The sequence below is a fragment of the Xenopus tropicalis genome, chromosome 2 (assembly GCF_000004195.4).
Source record: "Xenopus tropicalis strain Nigerian chromosome 2, UCB_Xtro_10.0, whole genome shotgun sequence".
Lineage (NCBI taxonomy): Eukaryota > Metazoa > Chordata > Amphibia > Anura > Pipidae > Xenopus > Xenopus tropicalis.
The window spans coordinates 136,506,104-136,526,093 of record NC_030678.2 but is presented as its reverse complement, the minus strand read 5'-3'; the positions used below and the strand labels follow the sequence as shown (position 1 = coordinate 136,526,093).

General features: G+C 39.8%; 1 protein-coding gene across 1 annotated transcript in view; it reads left to right on the top strand.

Annotated features, from left to right (window-relative positions):
- The window catches only part of lmbr1l (limb development membrane protein 1-like), a 31,961-nt gene extending 27,345 nt beyond the window's left edge, over window positions 1–4,616 (top strand). Inside the window, exon 17 of the mRNA XM_002935107.4 lies at window positions 1,521–4,616. Coding sequence (XP_002935153.1) covers window positions 1,521–1,576 — 56 coding nt within the window. The 3' untranslated portion in view covers window positions 1,577–4,616. The remainder of the gene's footprint in view (window positions 1–1,520) is intronic.
- The last annotated feature ends 15,374 nt before the right edge of the window (window positions 4,617–19,990 follow it).

Genomic DNA, 19,990 nt, shown 5'->3' with positions numbered 1-19,990 from the left:
TGTCTGCCAGCTGCCTTTGCGGTTTTACGCAACGCTGTGTCAACAAAGTATTTTTCAGAGAAATTTTTGCCCTTGATCCCCCTTCTGCATGCCACTGTCCAGGTCGTGGCACCCTTTAAACAACTTTAAAATCCTATTTCTGGCCAGAAATGGCTTTTCTAGGTTTTAAAGTTCGCCTTCCCATTGAAGTCTATGGGGTTCGCAAAGTTCGCGAATATTCACGCTTTTTGGCGTAAGTTCGGGAACTTGTTCGCAAACTTTTTTTTTTTTTGAGGTTCGCTACATCCCTATTGGTTAGTAGTTACTTAATGAGCAAACGGAGCAGAGTTTCTTTGCAAAGGCCACTTATACTACAAAATGATCCAGCCGTAATGTGCGTAGGGGTGTACTGACAGATCCAATACACTGTACCACTGCAGCACGATAACCAGCAGTTTGCTTTATCTTTAGCCATCCCCACTAGGCCCTGCTCCTGCTGGCTTCTGTGTCACTCTGGAAAAATGGTAGCCGTACATTTATCCGACCGGTTGCCCACATGTAAATGCATAGCATCTAATATGGAAATTCCCATAAATGGCTAAATGCTATTCTTCATTAGTTTAAGCAGATTTTGATGGCAGCCTGAGGCATTATGGGCTGTTTCTGATACATCCTCACTACACAGAGATGGGGCATCAGCCCATCACATTTTTCTTGCAGCCTAATTAGACAGGCTGATTGAATCATAGCACAGTCTGTCAAAGCTGAACCCAAAGAATAGTACGATTTAAATAGGGTAGACTACCTGTTTGGATTTCTCCACATGTGGTCAATCCTTCCAGCCAGCTGCAGAGAACAAAACAGCTGTAATATATACTTTTAATTCTTATAGACAAATGTAAGGAACATTTTTTTAAAAAATGAGGTCTAGTGGCTCTTTAAAGGAGACATATCCTATAAAAATTATGAATGTTCCAGTGAATTATACGCCTCCTAGATATAGAAGGATTGTGCTTAAAAATGTTGTTTCAAACTGATTTTTAGAGAAATTCCACCAAACCCCACTAGCCCCGCCCATCTGTTCCACTTCCTGCTGATTTAATTCTCTGGATGCGCAGGGGGGGCGGCGGCTCTCAGTACAGGCACTGTAGGATCCAATCAGCAGCTAGGCTGACCTGATAGGGAACTGAAGCCTGTCTTTGCTTGTGTGAGTGCAGGGCTGTGATTGGCTCTCCCCCTTCTACTGTGCTTCTGGCAGGGACTGTTAGGACACGCCCACTCTTCATTTCACACACGGACAGAGAAGCCAGAGGATCTATAGGGAGCTCCAATAAAGGGGCCATTTTTACAGGTAGGATTAATGTTTAGCCCAAAGGGAAACCAGCACCGTATATTATTCATAATTGCCTACAAAATTAGGGTTTTCCCCATTTATCTAATATGTCTCCTTTAAAAAAAGACAGTCTTTCTGTCATTGATTTTTGTTTTATATATTACAGCTGCTTAGCAGTCATAATTTTTGTTTTTTTTTCCCCCCCAAGGTCTGGACCGCTTACCTCTTTCAGTCAAAAAAATTCGCAGTCAAGGCAAATCTTGAGTTATCTCTGAAGTCTTTGTTTTTGAGACAAGCACTTGGAAGGGATCAGCCAGATCATCTCTGGATCCACGAAGGATGGAATAAATATGCTCAGAGGATTTGTATGTGGATATAAACTGAGTAGAATTGCTATCCCATATGTCTTGGGATGGATATGTTTGGCCTGGGATCCGCTTGCCATGTGTGTCCATCTGATGGTCAGTATTTGCAGGGCTTTCTGGGCCCAGTGAACTTCTTGGACACAGAGAAACTGTACTCAATCTTTAAAACCAGCTGAGCCTGCTCAGGGGAGAATAAACTCCCTCCCCTGGCCATTGCTTGAATAAAACGTCTGCTGCTAAAGAGGGGAATTTCGTGAAGAAGAGTGAGATGATGCCAATGTGGCCATCGCACAGATACTGCATTTTATGATGGATTCAGTTAAAAAAATCCCCCTCGGGATCCATCTCTGCTTGTTTACATAGACTTCACTCCATGCTTTGGGACCTTCTGTTCTCATCTTTTTAAAAACTGTGCAAAGACTCACCAGCACCATTACACATCCCATGCTCCCTCTTTTATAGAGGGCTCCAGGAGCCTTGCAATTAAGGGATCTTAGCTGTGATTTTAAATTGTGTGGTGCTTCCGACATAATGTTAGTGTCTGTTGTGTTGTTCTGAGTGTCTGTGAGGAAGTGATTTATGTAAAGCATGTTGTTCACTATAGCAGGATTGGGAGTGGATGTCATGTAGTCATTTTAGTTAAGACACAGTCGTTGCTGCTTTGTTTTATGTGAACTGCAGTTTGTCTAAGCATACAGTATTTCATAATGTAATTTATTTTGTGTTTTGTCTGTGGCTGAAACAGAGCGAGAAGTTTGTAATATGTTGTATAAAAAAAAAAAAAGGCATGGAGTTGCAGTGGTGGTATTGCATGAGTCGCATTTTACCCACTGAAGCGCAGCATGATAACCAGATTCCATTTTCTTTGTTACTGTCACTGCCTTATTCTGTGAGTTTGGTTTCTAAATGTCATGGCTTCTGCTAGTAAGTAAGCTGTGGTGAGCTGGGAAGTAGAAGGAATCCTATGTGCTCTGTAGATATGGCCCATAGTGTAGGCTGATGCAGAGCCCTGTTCTTTACTCCTTCACAGTTGTAAAAAGAGATTAGTGTTACCGACTGCAGCAGGGATGTCCAGCCATCCGCTTTACCGTTTTATATTGATATTGGGTGAACAGCCAGTGGTTACCTATAGCTGGACCAAAGCTGCCTGTATCGCATCATATGCAGCTGTTCCCTACCTGTAAGTTGGGGGGGTAACACCTCCCACATACACCAGTGCATTAATCAATCAAGGTTTTTACAGTTGGCCTTGCTAGTGATATTCTAATGGCAGAGGATAGGTGAGAGAAGTTAATACACAGGTCTAGGATGAGGTTCTGTTTAACACAATAACATTACAGAAAGAGATCACATAAGCACAGCACAATCACAGTGGTATCCTTTTTAGCAAATTATTTGTTTAGTATTACATTTGGGAAGGTTTTAAAAATGTGGGTAGGGGAAATGTATTAAAAGGTGCACTGGTTTTTTCCTGGTCTACAATCCCATAGGAATCTGTTGGAAGTTTGCTTTTAAAAAGCTACCTGCTTATTGGTTACTGTGTGTTTTTTAGACCTGTAGTAAACTTTGTACCCGATATTTCACTACTTCCCAACCCTTTTATGTGCCATATTCACTACTGTGTCTTGTCTTGAAATCTCAAACCTCATCAAGTGGACTGCAGGGTGATATTTTAAGAGATGCAATAAATACCCCCCCCCCCCCACACACACACACACCAGACTCTTCTGCATAGTGTGTGGTTTGCTACAGGCACTGGCCTTTCCCGCCGCGCCTATAGAGTAGAGCCAGACCACTCGCGTCATGCAATGTCTTATGAGCACCAACCACCCACTGCACTGACTCACGTGTATAAAAGAAAGTTTTACTGAAAAAGAAGCATATAACGACTTAGAGTTGTCTGTATTTATGATAATAATTACACTATTTTTAATTAAGTTAAAACATTGCTAATTATTTTTATACAGAATTTCTAATTGTGTTACCAAATAGCCTCCAAAAAAGGTGTATGGTAAATGTCTCCATGTTTATACATGTTGCCTTGTCTCTTGCATCTGCTGGATTTAACATGGTTGATATGCTGCTTTACAATATTTGTTTTTGGAAAGAAAAAAAATGAAATTCTGAGCTATAAAGCTGTCTGTTTTAATTGTTTTTTTATTCAGTGTGAAACTTTACCATATTTTTAATATGTTTGGGGGGTAGCAAGAGGAATTATAGTATAAATATAAATATATAAATGGCCGAGAATACAGTTTATATTGAGACAGGGTATGGTAACACCACTTTAAAATGACTACTAACAAAGATAGTATTCAGTTATTAGTGGGCTGTATGTTAACTGTGAAAATAAAATATGACAGCGTTTACTGTCATATTGTAAATGGCGTTACAGAAGATTAGTGCTTATGTCACAGGATGGTCACCTCATGTATTATCAGGTTAAAGTCACAGCAACAAAACCCCTGGGACTTTTTATCAGTCACAGAGAGAGATCCATTTGTTTGGTCAGTGATCATATCACACAGAGGGCCAGTGCAGCAGAGCCATTGGCTGTGAAACAGACCTGTGCCCATTTGATATCTGAGAGAGCCATGATCAGGTGTTAAATAGGAAGAGAATCAAATGTGGCCAAATTGATCCTGATTATCTTTTTTTTTTTTTTTTTTTTTTTCTGGAAATAATAATGGCTAACAAACTGTCATGTGACATAAGATTACTCTGTTTTTAACTGAGATCTCATGGCCCACCCAGAAGCAATACATAAATAACTGCCAACCAATATTACTGTTTTTTTTTACCATAAACCAGTCAGTGGTGGGATTGTTGTGAAAGGGGGTGAAACTATAATAAACTTGACACATATACAATGTATGTATGGAGAAAAAAAGAACCAGAATATTGTTTTTCTTATCATTAAAGACTTCTCTTGTTTTTAACTGGTTTGTATTCCTTTCTGAAAAGTGCACACAGTCTTGAAGTGATACTGACACGAAAAAACACTTTTTTTAAAAAATATGAATCTACATAAAAAGTGACCTATAGGTCGTGTTGATCATTTTTCACTGATAGAGCTGCTTTTGTAAGTAATTGTTACTTGAAGTTCCTAAACCTGTTTTGCCAACCTGACTGTCCCTTCTCAGCCTGTCAGTTACAGCTTCTAATGCTAACGGCCTCCTGATGCACAACTATGGCAGCCTCCTCATAGAGGTACATGGGGGAACAGATCGGTAATGTAAAAGCCTCAGGAAATACATTTATGGCAAAATTATAAAGCTTATGCAAAGACAATGTTATGAAAAATGTAAAAAAAAGGTTTCATTTCTGGTGTCAGTACCTCTTTAATAGTGATCTGTCAAATTTTCATCTGACTTATTTTTCAACCATGTAATACTTAGCCATGCCTCCATTTACAAACTTTCCTATAGATCAGCCCTGTTCAACTGATCACATGTAGTGGGCCCATACAGCATTATGGAGCGCCAGATTCAATTACAATGATTAAGTCATACAGTGATGTCTATGGAGCCTCTGAGCAAACTGGTGGATATAAAATCCTTAGTAGGGTCACATCCAGCCTGGGGGCCTCTAGTTTAACAGCCCTGCTATAGAGCTGTTAAAAAAAAGATATTGAAGAGTCAACCTCTGGGGATTCTCACAGAAATGGTATTATAAAATGTTAACTATAGCAGCACATAAGTTTTTTTTAATGTAATAGAATGTACTGTTGGCCATCTCTGGTAAAACTGTTTGCTTTAGAAATACTACAGGTATGGGATCTGTTATCCGGAAACCCGATATCCAGAAAGCTCCGAATTACGGAAAGCCTGTCTCCCATAGACTCCATTTTAATCAAATAATTCAGATTTTTAAAATTGATTTCCTTTTTCTCTAATAATAAAACAGTGTTTTGTATTTGATCCCAACTAAAATATAATTAATCCTTACTCCATGCAAAATAATCCGATTGAGTTTAATTAATGGTTTATTGATTTTTTAATAGACTTAAGGTGTGAAGATCCAAATTACAGAATACCTTTGGTCCCGAGCATTCTGGATAACGCATCCTATACCTGTACAATACGTGTTATATAAATGAGCTGCCGTGTAGCCATTGGTGCAGCCATTCAAATTGGAAAAGAGGCACAGATTACATAGCAGATAACAGATAAATTCTGTAGAAAAGAATGGGTTTAGTTCTTACACAGGATTCTAAACTCAATGGGGCACATTTAAAAAAGCACGAACGCTCGAGCGTTCATGCGAACGATCCGATCGTATTTTTGCCGATTTTTTCGGGCGTCCACACTACTTTTTCGTACACCGCACTACTTTTTCGGATGTTTGCATGAAAATATCGGAAAGGTTTACCGCTGAAAATTTCGTGACTTTCGGATCGCCAATACGATATTATCATGACTAATACGATTTTTTCGTAAGCATTTTCGTGATATTTGCGATCTTCCGAAATTTTAGTTTCCAATACGATTTTTTCCCATTCATGATTCGGATTCGTGGATTAGTAAATGTGCCCCAATGTGTTCTACAGATCTTATCTGCTTTGTAACATGTTCCTTTTCCAGCTTGAATGGCTGCCTCCATAGCTATACAGCAACTTATTTATATAAACTATAGCAGTCTTTGAAGTAAACACATCAGTTTTACCAGTGTAGGTCAACAGCACATTATATTTAAATTACTTTAACACACTTTTTTTTGTTACTGAAGTATACATGATGAAGTAAATACTGGAAATGCATATTTTGAAAGAAAGACTAAAATGGAATGAGTTTATATGTAATAGGTCCATCGATCCCAAATGAGAAGGTGAAGCAAGTAAGGCCTTTCATTTGTATCTGAATTATATTTCTAAGTTTATATGTTTATAAGCAGTGCCCCCTACAATGGCAGAGATAGTGGAGCCATCACAAGAAAGGTACCTTTTAAGAAGTATCTTATCTACCTGGAAAGGAAAGGCCAGGGTAATTGTGTGATCTCTGTAAGTATACATTTTAAAGGAACAGTAACACCAAAAAATAAAAGAGCTTTAAAGTAATAAAAATATAATGCACTGTTGCCCTGCACTAGTAAAACTGGTGTGTTTGCTACAGTAACACTACTATAATTTATATAATAAGCTGCTGTGTAGCCATGGGAGCAGCCATTCAAGCTGGAAAAAAGGAGAAAAGGCACAGGTTACATAGCAGATAACAGATAAGTTCTGTGTATAGTGTTTTATCTGTTATCTGCTATGTGCCTGTGCCTTTTCTCCTTTGAATGGCTGCCCCCATGGCTACACAGCAGCTTATTTATATAAATTATAGTAGTCTTTCTGAAGTAAACACACAACTTTTACCAGTGCAGGGCAGCAGCACATTATATTTTAGTTACTTTTATACACTTTCATTTTTGGTGTTACTGTTCCTTTAACAAGTAGCTGCAGTTGTTGTTGGCCAAGGTATATTCATTTTGAGTTTATGCATGCATTGCATAGGCTTCAGTATGCAGAATGCCTCTTGAAGTCAAGAACAGGACCATCCAGCTGAAGGCCCATGGCCCTCAAGGATTTTTATGGCCCCCAGTCTGCTCAAAGGGTCCATAGACTTTAGTATATGGTATCATTATTTTAATTTAATCTGTCCCTTGAACATGCTTTAGGAGAAATTACTCACTTGTTTTAATAAGTTGGACAGTTCTGCTTTAGAAGAAATACCTGCTTATAAATAGCGTGTTCTTTCCGTGTAACTGTTGTCCTTTATAAAATATGCAATACATAAAGGATTACTTTTGAGCTATTGTCTATCTAAAATAAAGGCTGACTCCATTTGTTTAATTATGTCCCAAAGGAAAAACTGGTTAGCCATTTGAAAGTGGTGTATTAAGTGCTTTTGTGGCTATTGCACCTGTCACTATTTATTTTTGTAGATTGGGCCAGGAATATGGTGTGAAATAATAGGTCCCTCACCTGTAGAGCTGCCCTTGTGACACACAAAAAGTCTAAAGCTGGTCCGTGGTTTAAAGTGATAGTGACACTTTAAAACAGGAAGGTGTCACTATCACAATTAAATTGCTTCCCCCACCAGAGGCACAGGCTAACAGAGCCCACACTCTGGTTGGGGGAAACAATAGTTTTTAAAAAGAAAAAAACAAACAAAAAAACAGCCCCCACTGGAGCTAGGCCCACCCGGCACAGGTGGCCTGTTGCTTAGTGTGAATAATGAGTGAAGCTCCCAGCTCGCTCATTATGCACATGTGTGTGACTTAGGAGTAGTGGATGCGACTCAACTGTTTGTCACACACACACACATGTGCATAATAGGAGAGTTGTGGCACTTGCTCCTTATGTGCATGTCCGTGCCACAACATCGCTGCCCACCCCAGGAACTCCATTACGATGTGAGCAGCCTAGCAGAGCCCAGGCTCTAATAGACTGCACCTCTGGTGGGGGACGTAATTACAGGGTGATAGCTGCCCTTTAAGCCAGCCTATCCAAAACAACATCAATCACAACTTTTCTGTTGTTGAAGCTGTCAGGCATTGACACAGGTGAGCAGGTAGGGGGGCATCTTTCAAATTCAGGATTAGTGGTGGGCACCTTTATATAGGCATAGTGACACATTCCTGCTAAAACTTTGAATGTTTGATCCCTGTAAAGGCAATGACGTGTAATCAGTGCAGGCTTCCCAGGATCAGAGTCTGGTGTTGTAAGAAGAAGTTGCACTATTGTGTGCAAATGTGGCTATTTTAACTGACTACTGGTCTTTGATCCAATTGTAGTCCAGAAAGGTAAAGATCAATCAAAGGTGATTGCTTTAAATAAAAATCTTACCCACCCATACCCCCCATCAAGAGTGTGGGAGATTCTTAACTGACTGAAAAATAATATTCACCACAATAAAATCATATTTTGGAGTAAAAAAAATATAAATCATGAAAAAAAAAGTAGTTTGCCTTTTCTTTGTCTTTCTTTTTTCCTCTTTTTCCTTTTAATTGATTGTGGTTTTATATCACGTGATGTCATTTATTAAGGGGCTATTTAAACCCCGTGTGTATGTTGAGAAGTAAGCCTATGATTAAGTGCCCATGCACGAAACGCATCAGGCGTAAAGGGTTTTATGAAGATGAAAATTTTGTAACTCAACATACAAGACAAATTGAGTACAGGTATGGGACCTGTTATCCAGCATGCTCGGGACCTGAGGTTTTCTGGATAAGGGGTCTTTCTGTAATTTGGATCTCCATACTTAAGTCTCCTGAAAAATCATTTTTACATTAACAACCCCATAGGATGGTTTTGCCTCCAATAAGGATTAATTATATCTTAGTTGGCATCCAGAACAAGCTACTGTTTTATTACAACAGCTAAAAAGGAAATCTTTTTTAAAAATTGGAATTGTTTTCTTATAATACAGTCTATGGGAGATGGCCTTCCTGTAATTTGAAACTTTCTGGATAATGGATCCCATACCTGTATTATCTGACTGATTGACTAAGGAACTTGTTGGCTACCAGTTACAATTAGGGCTCGGGTGCCCATGCCCCAAGCCTTTCACTTGAAATGTTTACTACGTTCAATTAGCCACACAACTCAGCTGAGCGCACACTTGTGACAATGATACCTATTCAATGGAGATTGCACACAAAATTACATCGTACCATAACACATTTCCCTCTGGTACTAATTTAGTTGTGAATTTAATTTATTTTATTCAAAATACTTAATCAATTTCTATCTTAATAATTGAGTTTTTAAATACCAAATTGGTATATAAATACCAGTAAATGTGTCCTTTTACATCTATTACCTCAAGCCACCATTTTGTGATGGGCTGTGTGCTCCCTTATAGCTCACCTGACAGGAAATAATGCAGCTCTAACTGTAACAGGGAGAAGTGTGGGAGTAAACGAATTTTGTCCATGAATTGGCTGATGTGACCTTGGTTTGTGTGTGAGCACGGTACCAAATACACGCCAGCGGGCAGACTTCAGTTCTCGAAATGACAGTTTTTCTATATGAAAATATAGACCTGCCCATATTAGAAAAGTATATTTATATGAAACAGTGTTTTACATATGGGATGTTTTAGATAATGAATGTGTATAGAGACCTGCAATGAACTATAGTTTACCTTTAACTGTTAAAAAAAATATTTGGCAGCTCTCTCCCACATTGTGTAATGGGAAAAAATGCCTGGCCTTGCTCTTGTATGTCCATACTCTCCCTCCTTGTGATCGGAAGTGCCCTGGCTGGGCCACAGGACTATGGCTCCTTCTCACAGGCGCATCCCCCTCACTGACTGCCACTGTAGTTTTGTTCATTTTTCCTGTTCCCTTTCACATGTCTCGGCACTAAAATGGAATGTTTATGCCTAATGCTGTGAGTAATAGAGAGAGCAATGCTGCTTTGCTATTTTTCCCTCACACTTTGATAATAGAACACTTTTTTTGGTGGTGGTAAAACAGTTACCTCTAAGAACTAGAAATAGTGCTGATTCTGCTGTTATTTTTGCTTCTAGTCAGAGACACTCAAACCTTGTATAGACCCCTCCGGATTTCAGTACTCCTCTCCCTGTGTTGGATTTCATTATTTTATAGTTTTTTTTAGTTATTTGCCTTTTTTCTTGCCACTTTCCAGCTTTGAAATGGAGGTCACTGACCCTGGCAGCCAAAAACTATTTCTTTGTAAGGCTACATTTTATTATTATTGTTCATTACTTATCTTTCATATTTCCATCTCGTGTAAACCACTGTCTGGTAACTAGGGTAAAAAGACCCTAGCAATTAGATAGCTGCTAAAATACTAAATGGAGAGTTGCTGAAAAAAAGCTAAATAACCTTAAAGGAATACTGTCATGGGACAGTCAGTTAATAGAGCTTCTCCAGCAGAATCCTGCATTGATATCCGTTTTTCGAAAACACAAACAGATTTTTTTATATTTAATTTAAAAATTTCACATGGGGCTAGCCATATTCTTCATTTCCCAGGGTGCCACAGCCATGTGACCTGTGCTCTGTTAAACTTCAGTCACATTTTACAGCAGCCGATCAGCAGAACAATGGGAAGGGAGCAAGATAGCAGCTCCCAGTAGATATCAGAATAGCACTCAATAGTAAGGAATCCAAGTCCAGCTTGGGACTCCTCCAGTTACATGGGAGTAGTAGAAACAATCGGTTACCTGAAAGCTCAAACTCAGGCACAATGCACTGAGATGGTGCCTACACAACAATATTACAACTAAAAATAATACATATATAAATTTGTTTGTTCAAGAATAACATTTTAAATGGTAGAGTGAATTATTTGCTATGTAAATACAATTTAGAATTAAGCAATTTAGAAATAAAAATCACAACAGTATCCCTTTAAACCCCTAAAAAATGAAGACCAATTGCTCATTGTCTCAGAATATCAATGCCTACAACATATTAAAAGTTAATTTAAAAAACTACCCCTTTAAAGGAACACCAAAAAATAAAAATGTTTTTAAGTAATCATAATACAATGTACTGTTGCCCTGCACTGGTGAAATTTTCACATTTGCTTCAGAAAGACTACTATAATTTATATAAATAAGCTGCTATGTAGCCATGGAGGCAGCCATTCAAAGGAGAAAAGGCACAGGCACATAGCATATAACAGATAAACCCCCATTGTATTCTACAGAGCTTATCCGTTATCTGCTATGTAGCCTGTGCCTTTTCTCTTTTAAATGGCTGCCCCCATGGCTACACAGCAGCTTCATTTACTAAACTATAGTAATGTTTCTAAAGCAAATACACCAGTTGCACCAGTGCAGGGCAACAGTACGTTATACTGTAGTTCCTTTTATACACTTTGATTTTTTGGTGTTACTGTTCCTTTAAGGGACAAACGATCCCTTCAATAGTTTTTAACAAGTAAATCCAACAGCTTCTGCTATCAGTCTGTAACCCACAGTTTGCAGAGTTTTGCAGCAGAAAAACTTTCTGAGCTTTCTAATAAAATCTATAGACAAAGTAAAGTCTAATTATATAATTGAAATTATCCTTAAAAACTGATCAACGCAGTCTTTAAATATTAGTTCACTGATGTACAATGCATTCGAATTCTGTATTATTCAGAAATGGCTTCCTTGTTAATTGTGCCTTTGAATCTCAATGATAGGCAGCTGTACGAGGCTGTACAACTTGTGTATGTTTCCTGCCTTTATCTCATATTGTCTGGGTAGGGTGCGGCTTTCTGCACTGACAGCTGTGTCCATCCGCCAGGCAAGAGGCACGGAAGGAGTGCAGGACACCATGTCACCTTGTCACCGACAGAAAAAAGCCACAAGAATGCTACGTATTGCTGAGGGATTTTTTACACTGATGAAGAAATGTTACTAAAGTGCAAATAATCCCTAGTATTAATAGGGTTAAACTGCAAATACAAAAATGTATTCTGCACTCAAGTATTAACATTTAGAAAATTGTTTATTAACAGTTATTTATTAAAGCATAATTTAAAACAAACATCATTTAGTCTATGGCCTAAATAATCATTTAAACATGTAATAAACCCAATAGGAGTAATGATATAAAGTTAGGATCAAGTACAAGGTTTTTTGGCAATTAGTAACCCTGAGTGTCTTCACCCCTAATGCCAATAAAAAACTCCTCTAAATGAAAGTAGTTGTGATGCATTGATTATTGTTCACAATGTAAAACAGTGGCATGGCACACCAGCACAAAGGCAGCGGGAAACTACCACACTTTTGCTTATGATAGTCATTGCCAAAAGCCCCTACTAAAAATGCATCTCAAGGACCACAAGCAATTATCGCCACTTTTTGTGGGTTCAAAGAGCAGATCATGAGTGCCATATTGGACATCTGGAACTCTTTTCCTAATATTTTTCTTATGGAAGGAAATGTAAAGCATCAGAGGGATTGCTATTCCCTGTTGCCTCACCATCCCACTAAACTAATACAATCATTGTAACGCCCAAGCACTCCTCTCTGTGTGCCTCCTGTAATCATGAAAAGCAGGAAGCTCGGCTATATGCAAGGAAATAGCTGCCCAGTGGATGCACTTTTACAAATATAAGAGGAAACACAAACAGAGAGCAAAGCATTAAAAAATGGTGGCTTTTTCAAATGTTGCTTTACCCTCTCCCTAGAGTTCAGTTAGAGGTCTCTTATGTCAGCGTTTTTCAACCACTGTTCCGCGGCACACTAGTGTGCCGCGAGATGTTGCCTGGTGTGCCGTAGGCAGGGCACCAATGTACTAGGGGGGCACTGCTGCTGGGCACCAATGTACTAGGGGGGCACTGCTCTTGGCACCAATGTACTAGGGGGGCACTGCTGCTGGGCACCAATGTACTAGGGGGGCACTGCTCTTGGCACCAATGTACTAGGGGGGCACTGCTGCTGGGCACAGAGTTAAATTTTTTAACATTTTCTAATGGTGGTGTGCCTCGTGATTTTTTTCATGAAACAAGTGTGCCTTTGCCCAAAAAAGGTTGAAAAACACTGTCTTATGTGAAGCCTACATCCCTGCTTTAAACCTATTCATTTAGTAGTAAGTACCATATGCAGTGGCAGCAGGGGTAGGATACTCATTGGTACATAGATGCATTGGAAAAAGCCCAACTCTTTTACCACTCCATGACCTTATAAGTAAAAGCCAATATTTAAAAACACTGCTTCCATCATTCTTTGGCTAAAAAAGCCAACCACAAGTTTGGTGCTTGGGTTCTTACTGATTCTTTTCAATTGATCCTTAAGGACAGAATAAAACATTTATTTGGAAGATTCTCGCAAACCTTCACTCCTTTTGCAAGGAGACTGGCACTGTATTTATTCTGAGATGTCCTGCAGTCATATCATCTCGTTCATACAATCTCAGCTGAAAGGGATACAGGGATCACCTGATTTGGTAGTTGTACTCCATACCTCCCAGCATTTTGAAAATAGAAAGAGGGACAAAAAGAAATGCAGCGCGCAGCATGGTGAAATTTTTTGACTACGCCCATTTTGTGACCAAACTCCCTAAATACCACTCCCATTTGACTAAATTTGGCAGTTTATTTAAAGTTTGAACACATTTCTGGGGGGTTTGGGGTCTTGATTTTATGTGTTATTACAGTTTTGTTACAAAAGCTGAAATTCTCAGTTCCCCCAAGAGACCTGAATAGCTTATTAGTTCCAGTTGTATCTCAGGGCATGCGTGGCTTTTTCTGGGCTCTCTGCCAAAAGCCCACTTTTTTAATTAAATGTGAGAAACAATGATTTAATTAATTAATTTTGAGGAACATTTGTATCTAAATGCAGGTGAAGCTTGTTTAACTTTCTGGGCTCTCTGCCAAAAACTACTTTTTAATTAAATTTGTATCTTTTTTAGCGTTCAGTGTAGGAGATCAAAGGGAAATGAGGGACTTTTCAGTAAGAATCTGGGACTGCGGGTTGAGCTGTCAAAAGAGGGACTGTCCTGCGAAAATCGGGACAGTGGGTACTCCCTGCCTCATGGGCCTTGAGGGTGTATTCTATCTCCTTAGCAAACATTTTTGTTTTTAAAAAACAGACCCACACTCCATTGGAGCACATTTAACTTTAAAACAGATGATGCATCAGCAGTACTGAAAAAGTGGAGCACCCATGCCTGGATTGGGATTCAAAATAGGCCCTGGAATTCCAAGTACACAGAAGCCCAAACAGCCCCCCATAGGCCCAATAAATAGTGACTTCCTATGGCATCTTACAGCAGCCCCTCTGGCATTTGCCAGAATCCACAGATTGCCATTCCAGGCCTGGGAGCAGCTACCTCTGTCACAGGTCAAAATGCAATATCAATGACAGTAGCCATGAGCCTTCCCAACGCATCAGCAATAATATCATGAAGGCTCAGCCCCAACAGACAATCAAACCACTACGCCACCACCACATCAGATAGGGCCATTTCAGCAAAGTTTGTTACCCATGTGGCTCCTGCTCTAAAAAGGGAAATCTATGAAATACCCTAGATATTTTTAAAATGCACAATATATTGTTTGTGAGAGTATTTTTAGAATGTAGGCTGACTCTGTATACAAATCACCTTTGAACCTCCCAGCACAACTGACCAATCACAAATACAAAGTAAATACTGGTAAACAATAGTCTGCCACCTGGCAAGTGTCTGGACAGGATGATGTAAAAATGAATACAATGGGCAGAAAGTGGCCCAATGCATCAGTGCCTCTGATTGCTATGATACTCACAGATATACAACTGAGACAGTTATGTTAACTCAGAAACTAGTCCACATATAGAGTTCATGTTATATATAGTTCATATGTTAACTTTTGAAATCACTTATATCATTTAGTGTTGATCCAGGGACTGCTTTGATTAACATATGCTCCATACATTTTTGTTTGCCTTTCTGTGGATCAGGTAGAAGCGAAACAGAACTTGTAAATGGTTGAACATTTAGGACGTGAATCATTTATTAACTCCACACACTGTTATATGGATGAGTTCAATACTCTAAATGTTTAGAAAGCTTCTGTGGCAACCAATTATGGCTTCTTGTAACTATAGGAGCCAGATTATTCTTTTCAGCTCACGGCTACAGTAATTCACAATAGCTGAATAGCTACAAATTTGACCTGGGGTTTTCCGGATAAGGGATCTTTCTGTAATTTGGATTACGATACTTTAAGTCTACTAAAAAAATCATTTAAACGTGAATTAATCCCAATAAATTAATTTTATTTTCATTGGGATCTGTTTTATCTTTACAGAGAAAAGTCATTTTTAAAAATGTGAATTATTTGATTAAAATGGAGTATATGGGAGCTTTTTGGATAACAGGTTTCCAGATAATAGATCCTGTACCTGTAATACATATTTCTACTCTACAAAACAAATAGCATTTTAACAATTAAAAATACTAATAACAGAATTTGGACTTCTGAAGGAAACCTAAATGATACCAGGTGCACAAAATGACCTTGATCATTCACACTATAAGGTGAATGACTTGTGTCTCTGGGCAATAACTTGGGCTTTCATGGTTTCAGAATAAATACACCTGTGTCTGTGGTCAGTCCCTCAGGTAGGGAAGTTCAAGAACTAATTCGAACAATGAGAGCTAAGATGTGAATCTCCGGGACTAATAAATGTCTGCAGATCTGGAATTTACAAAACCAAAGACAATACATATCCTGCTGAGCAGAAAGAAGTACAGGCCTCAGTCCAATGTGAGCAGCCAAACACTTGCACAGATCAATGTTTTATTCAGAGCACTGCATAGTTTTATAACACAGGATTCTATCATTTAGTTATCCAAAGGTATCAGGAAAATGATGAAATATACAGAAAGGCACACGTGGAGGCAGATTTACTAAAATTTTTTCTCATTTTTTTTTTTAATTTCAATAAACGCATTTCCACTAATGTCTGACATTTAGTGAAAAATCTAAACTGAAAAAGCACTTTCAGGAAAAAGTCATGGAAAATTTGCGAAAACTGCAAATTTAACGACTTGTCACATGATAACTGTGACATTTTTCGCACAAAAGCCAGTGTCAAAAAACCTTTAAAAATTCAAAGCAAAGAAAGATCTTCCAGGGAAAAGAAGGGATATCTACCACTGACTTCTACATGATCCCAATAATTGTCGCAGTTTTGTTGCATAGTAATTCTCAAAAAAGTTGCAACTTTTTTTGGGGGGAAAAAAAAATCAGACAGTAAATGGTCGCCGCAGTGATGGTCTTGGAATTGTTTGTGTGCAGTGGGCAATACATTATGCTTTTACTTCAAATTGTAGAATTTAATTTTTTTCTATATAATTCATTCATCAGTGCAATAAAGTTTTAAAATTAACATGTTTTCAATATCTGATTTTACCTCAAAATATTTGTTCAGCTCTTGCACATCCTTTCATCTTCATCAGATTATTACCACTGTTCCAGTAGTGGCTGTTGCTATACCAGCTATTGGTTCTGCATCAGTGATTGTTCCCTGAATTCATGTGGCTGTAAAGTTTTTTTTGAAGCATCTAGGAAAATATCTGACTCTGCTAAAATTGTCTTCACATTATTTATATGTATCAAGGAACGATTTTTTTTTCTATTGACCTATCATGTATTCAAACATTCGAATTAAAACTTCCCCATCTGAGCACTGAAATATGTTTGAAGGAGAGCACAGGGTGTGTTGATTGATAATGTGTGCAGCTCCTGCTAGGCCCACATGCTCTACCTTATACAAGTCATCTTTTATTTCTAATATTTTACTGACTGTATCAGGTGCATCATTTTTAGTATGGTTCAACAGTACCTTATATTTGTTGAACAAATGCACCAAATGCAGGATTCAGTTCAGGACATGGACAAATCCTAACCCTTTTTGAAGGATTTGGACAAAAAAGGTTTGATTTTGGGTTGGTTAAACACTAAAAATGACTTAAAGGGATACTGTTGTGATTTTTATGGTATTATTATTACTATTTATATAGCACTATCAATTTACGCAGCGCTTTACAGAATAGAGGGGTACAAAAGACATAAGTTAACATGTACATATAAATAATACACAAAAATGGTTTGCAGTTACATTGGATGAGGATCGGAGACACCAGGGGGAGGGCCCTGCTCACAAGAGCTTACATTCTAAAAGGGAGGCCTGAGACATAAGGTCAGGGTAACTAGCATGGCGTTGGAGTACATGTAGGTGTGTAAAGTGACAGTAAGTGGCGGAGTGAGAGGAGGAAACCAGTAGTTAGTAAATGTTTGGGGGGTTTAGGTTATAGGCTTGAGTGAAAAGGTGAGTTTTAAGAGACCGTTTAAAGGCTTGGAGAGTCTGGCAGTGCCTAATGGGACAGGGAAGAGCGTTCCAGAGGATGGGTGCAGCGCGTGAGAAGTCCTGGATGTGAGAGTGAGAGGAGGTGATGAGTGAGGAGGAGAGAAGGAGGTCATGTGTAGAGCGAAGGTTACGTCTGGGGATGTATTTGGATTAGGGTGGTTAAATAGAGTGGTGCGGCACCAGTGAGTGCTTTGAAGGTGAGTACAAGAATCTTCAACTGAATCCTGTACGCGACAGGTAGCCAGTGCAAGGATTGGCAGAGAGGGGCGGCACTTGTGGAGTGGGAGGAGAGGTGTATGAGTCTGATATACATTTTATTCATAAATTACACTGTTTACTATTGAAAGCTATTCTGATATCTAATGGGAGCTGGGATCTTGCTACCTTCCGATTGTTCTGCTGATCGGCTGATGGAGGGGTGATATCACTCCAACTTGCAGCGCAGCAGTAAAGTGTGACTGAAGTGTATCAAAGCACAAGTCACATGGCTGTGGAACACTGAGAAATGAAGAATATGGCTAGCCCCTTGTGAAATTTCAAAATTAAAATCCAGAAAGTTCCAAATTATGGGAAGGCCTTTTACAAAAGACTGCTTCCTATGCCTGTGACAGAGTGCTGCAAATCTAACAAACAGTATGTTATATATAGGAAGAAATTAACCAATGACATTTCTATTTATGCAAGTGGTTTGAGTGCACAAGCAACCAATGAATTGGTCCAGTAGGAAATAGTAAAGGCAAAGTCTGGATGTGATAATGTCAGCATATAGGAAGTTCTCAGTGTGTCAAGTTCATAATAGGCCCTCCCATCCCTTCAGAAAAGCTTTTACTGTGGCCTTTTTACTTTTTTTTTTTTTTTTTTTTAATAGAAAATGGATTTTATAACAAGCTGAGAGCATTGTTGGTGGTTTAATACGATTTGAACATTGAACAACCTTTAAGTTACATAACTGGATACAATATATGGCCGTTATGACCAGGAACTGATATAGAGCCTAGGGTTCCCCTTTTCTGGAAAAAAATACCGACTTTCCTATTTTTTTTCTTCCCTGTTAATAACTGCTATTGGCATTGAACTAATTGGCATTAAGCATGATTTTTACTTGTGGCAACATAAGACATAAGGCAAGAATCAACTTTATGGCAAATGAAAATGTGGCATTAGTATGGGCTGTTTGCAGGAGTAATTGTCCCACAGACCTGACTGGGCCCAGGGGTACCTGTCACACAGTAGCAGTTGGTAAGCATGGCTGCCATTCTCCTCACCCATAGGGATCCCTACTTTCCCAATAGTCACACATTTGCAGGCAGTACATTTGCACTGACAAAATATTTGGGCAAAATAATATTTTTGGGGGAAAACTGGAAATGACCTGACATCAGCACCCCTTTGACTCTGAAAACCCTTCCAAAAGAACGTCCGTTTAGCTTCCAGCTCTCAAGCCTTTCTCTAGTACCAGAACACTACTGCTCTTTCCCCTTTGCCCCCAGCTCACCGAGCAGCCATAGGCGGGCACTGCTGTGTGCGAGAGCGCGCTTTCAGGCAGGAGGGGCGTGACCGGGGGGTGTGAGCTGGGGACGCGCACTGTCCCTGTCCCTATATGAGGGCTTACGATGGCCGGGGAGCGGCAGATAACCGGTGCTGGGATACACTATGGGACGCGCTATAGAAGTGTTCTAGAGGTACATAGGAGGGGCTCTGTAGGGAGCATTGGAACGTACAGAGCCCGGTCGAGGAGACGGAAAGTGGTCCGACTGAGTGTGACAGGTGCCGGGAGAGGGACATAAGCCACTTACCTACCTGCTGCGTGTAACCCTATGGAGAGCGCTGCCAGCTCTGACTGACATTAATTGCCTTGGTGCTCTCACCTTTTAATGGACTGCCTGTCGCTTATTGTCACAGCGACTTTATCTCTGCCCCGGGCTGTTCCATGCTGAGCTGCAGCCTAGCACTCGGGACTGGACTGTGCCTCGGACTAACCCTGTACTGATCCCCAAGCTTGTAACGGACTGTCACCTGTACACCTGGGCTCCGCAACCTGTTCTCAAGCCCCTGGGTCCTGCGTGGGCACCCCCTCACCTGTACCCCTGGGTCCTGCGTGGGCACCCCCTCACCTGTACCCCAGGGTCCTGCATAGATAGTTTCTGTCATTTACAGTTGGAGCCAAGGCAGGTACGACCTCACCTGTATCTTTGGGTCCTGCATAATGTCTGCCATTTACAGTTGGATTTCAGGCAGGTAGGACCTCACTTGTACCCCTGGATTCCACAGTGCCTCACCTGTACCCCTAGGTTTCACAACAGAGTGTCTGACCTATTCAGCAAAAGTGGTGTCACCTGTGCCCTGGCTTTCCATACAGTGCCTCACCTGTACCCCTAGGTTTCATAACAGGCAGTCCCTCAGCTGTACCCCTGGGTTCTGTGCAGGCAGTCCCTCAGCTGTTCCCCTGGGTTCTGTGCAGGCAGTCCCTTACCTGTCCCCCCCCCAGGGTTCTGTGCAGGCAGTCC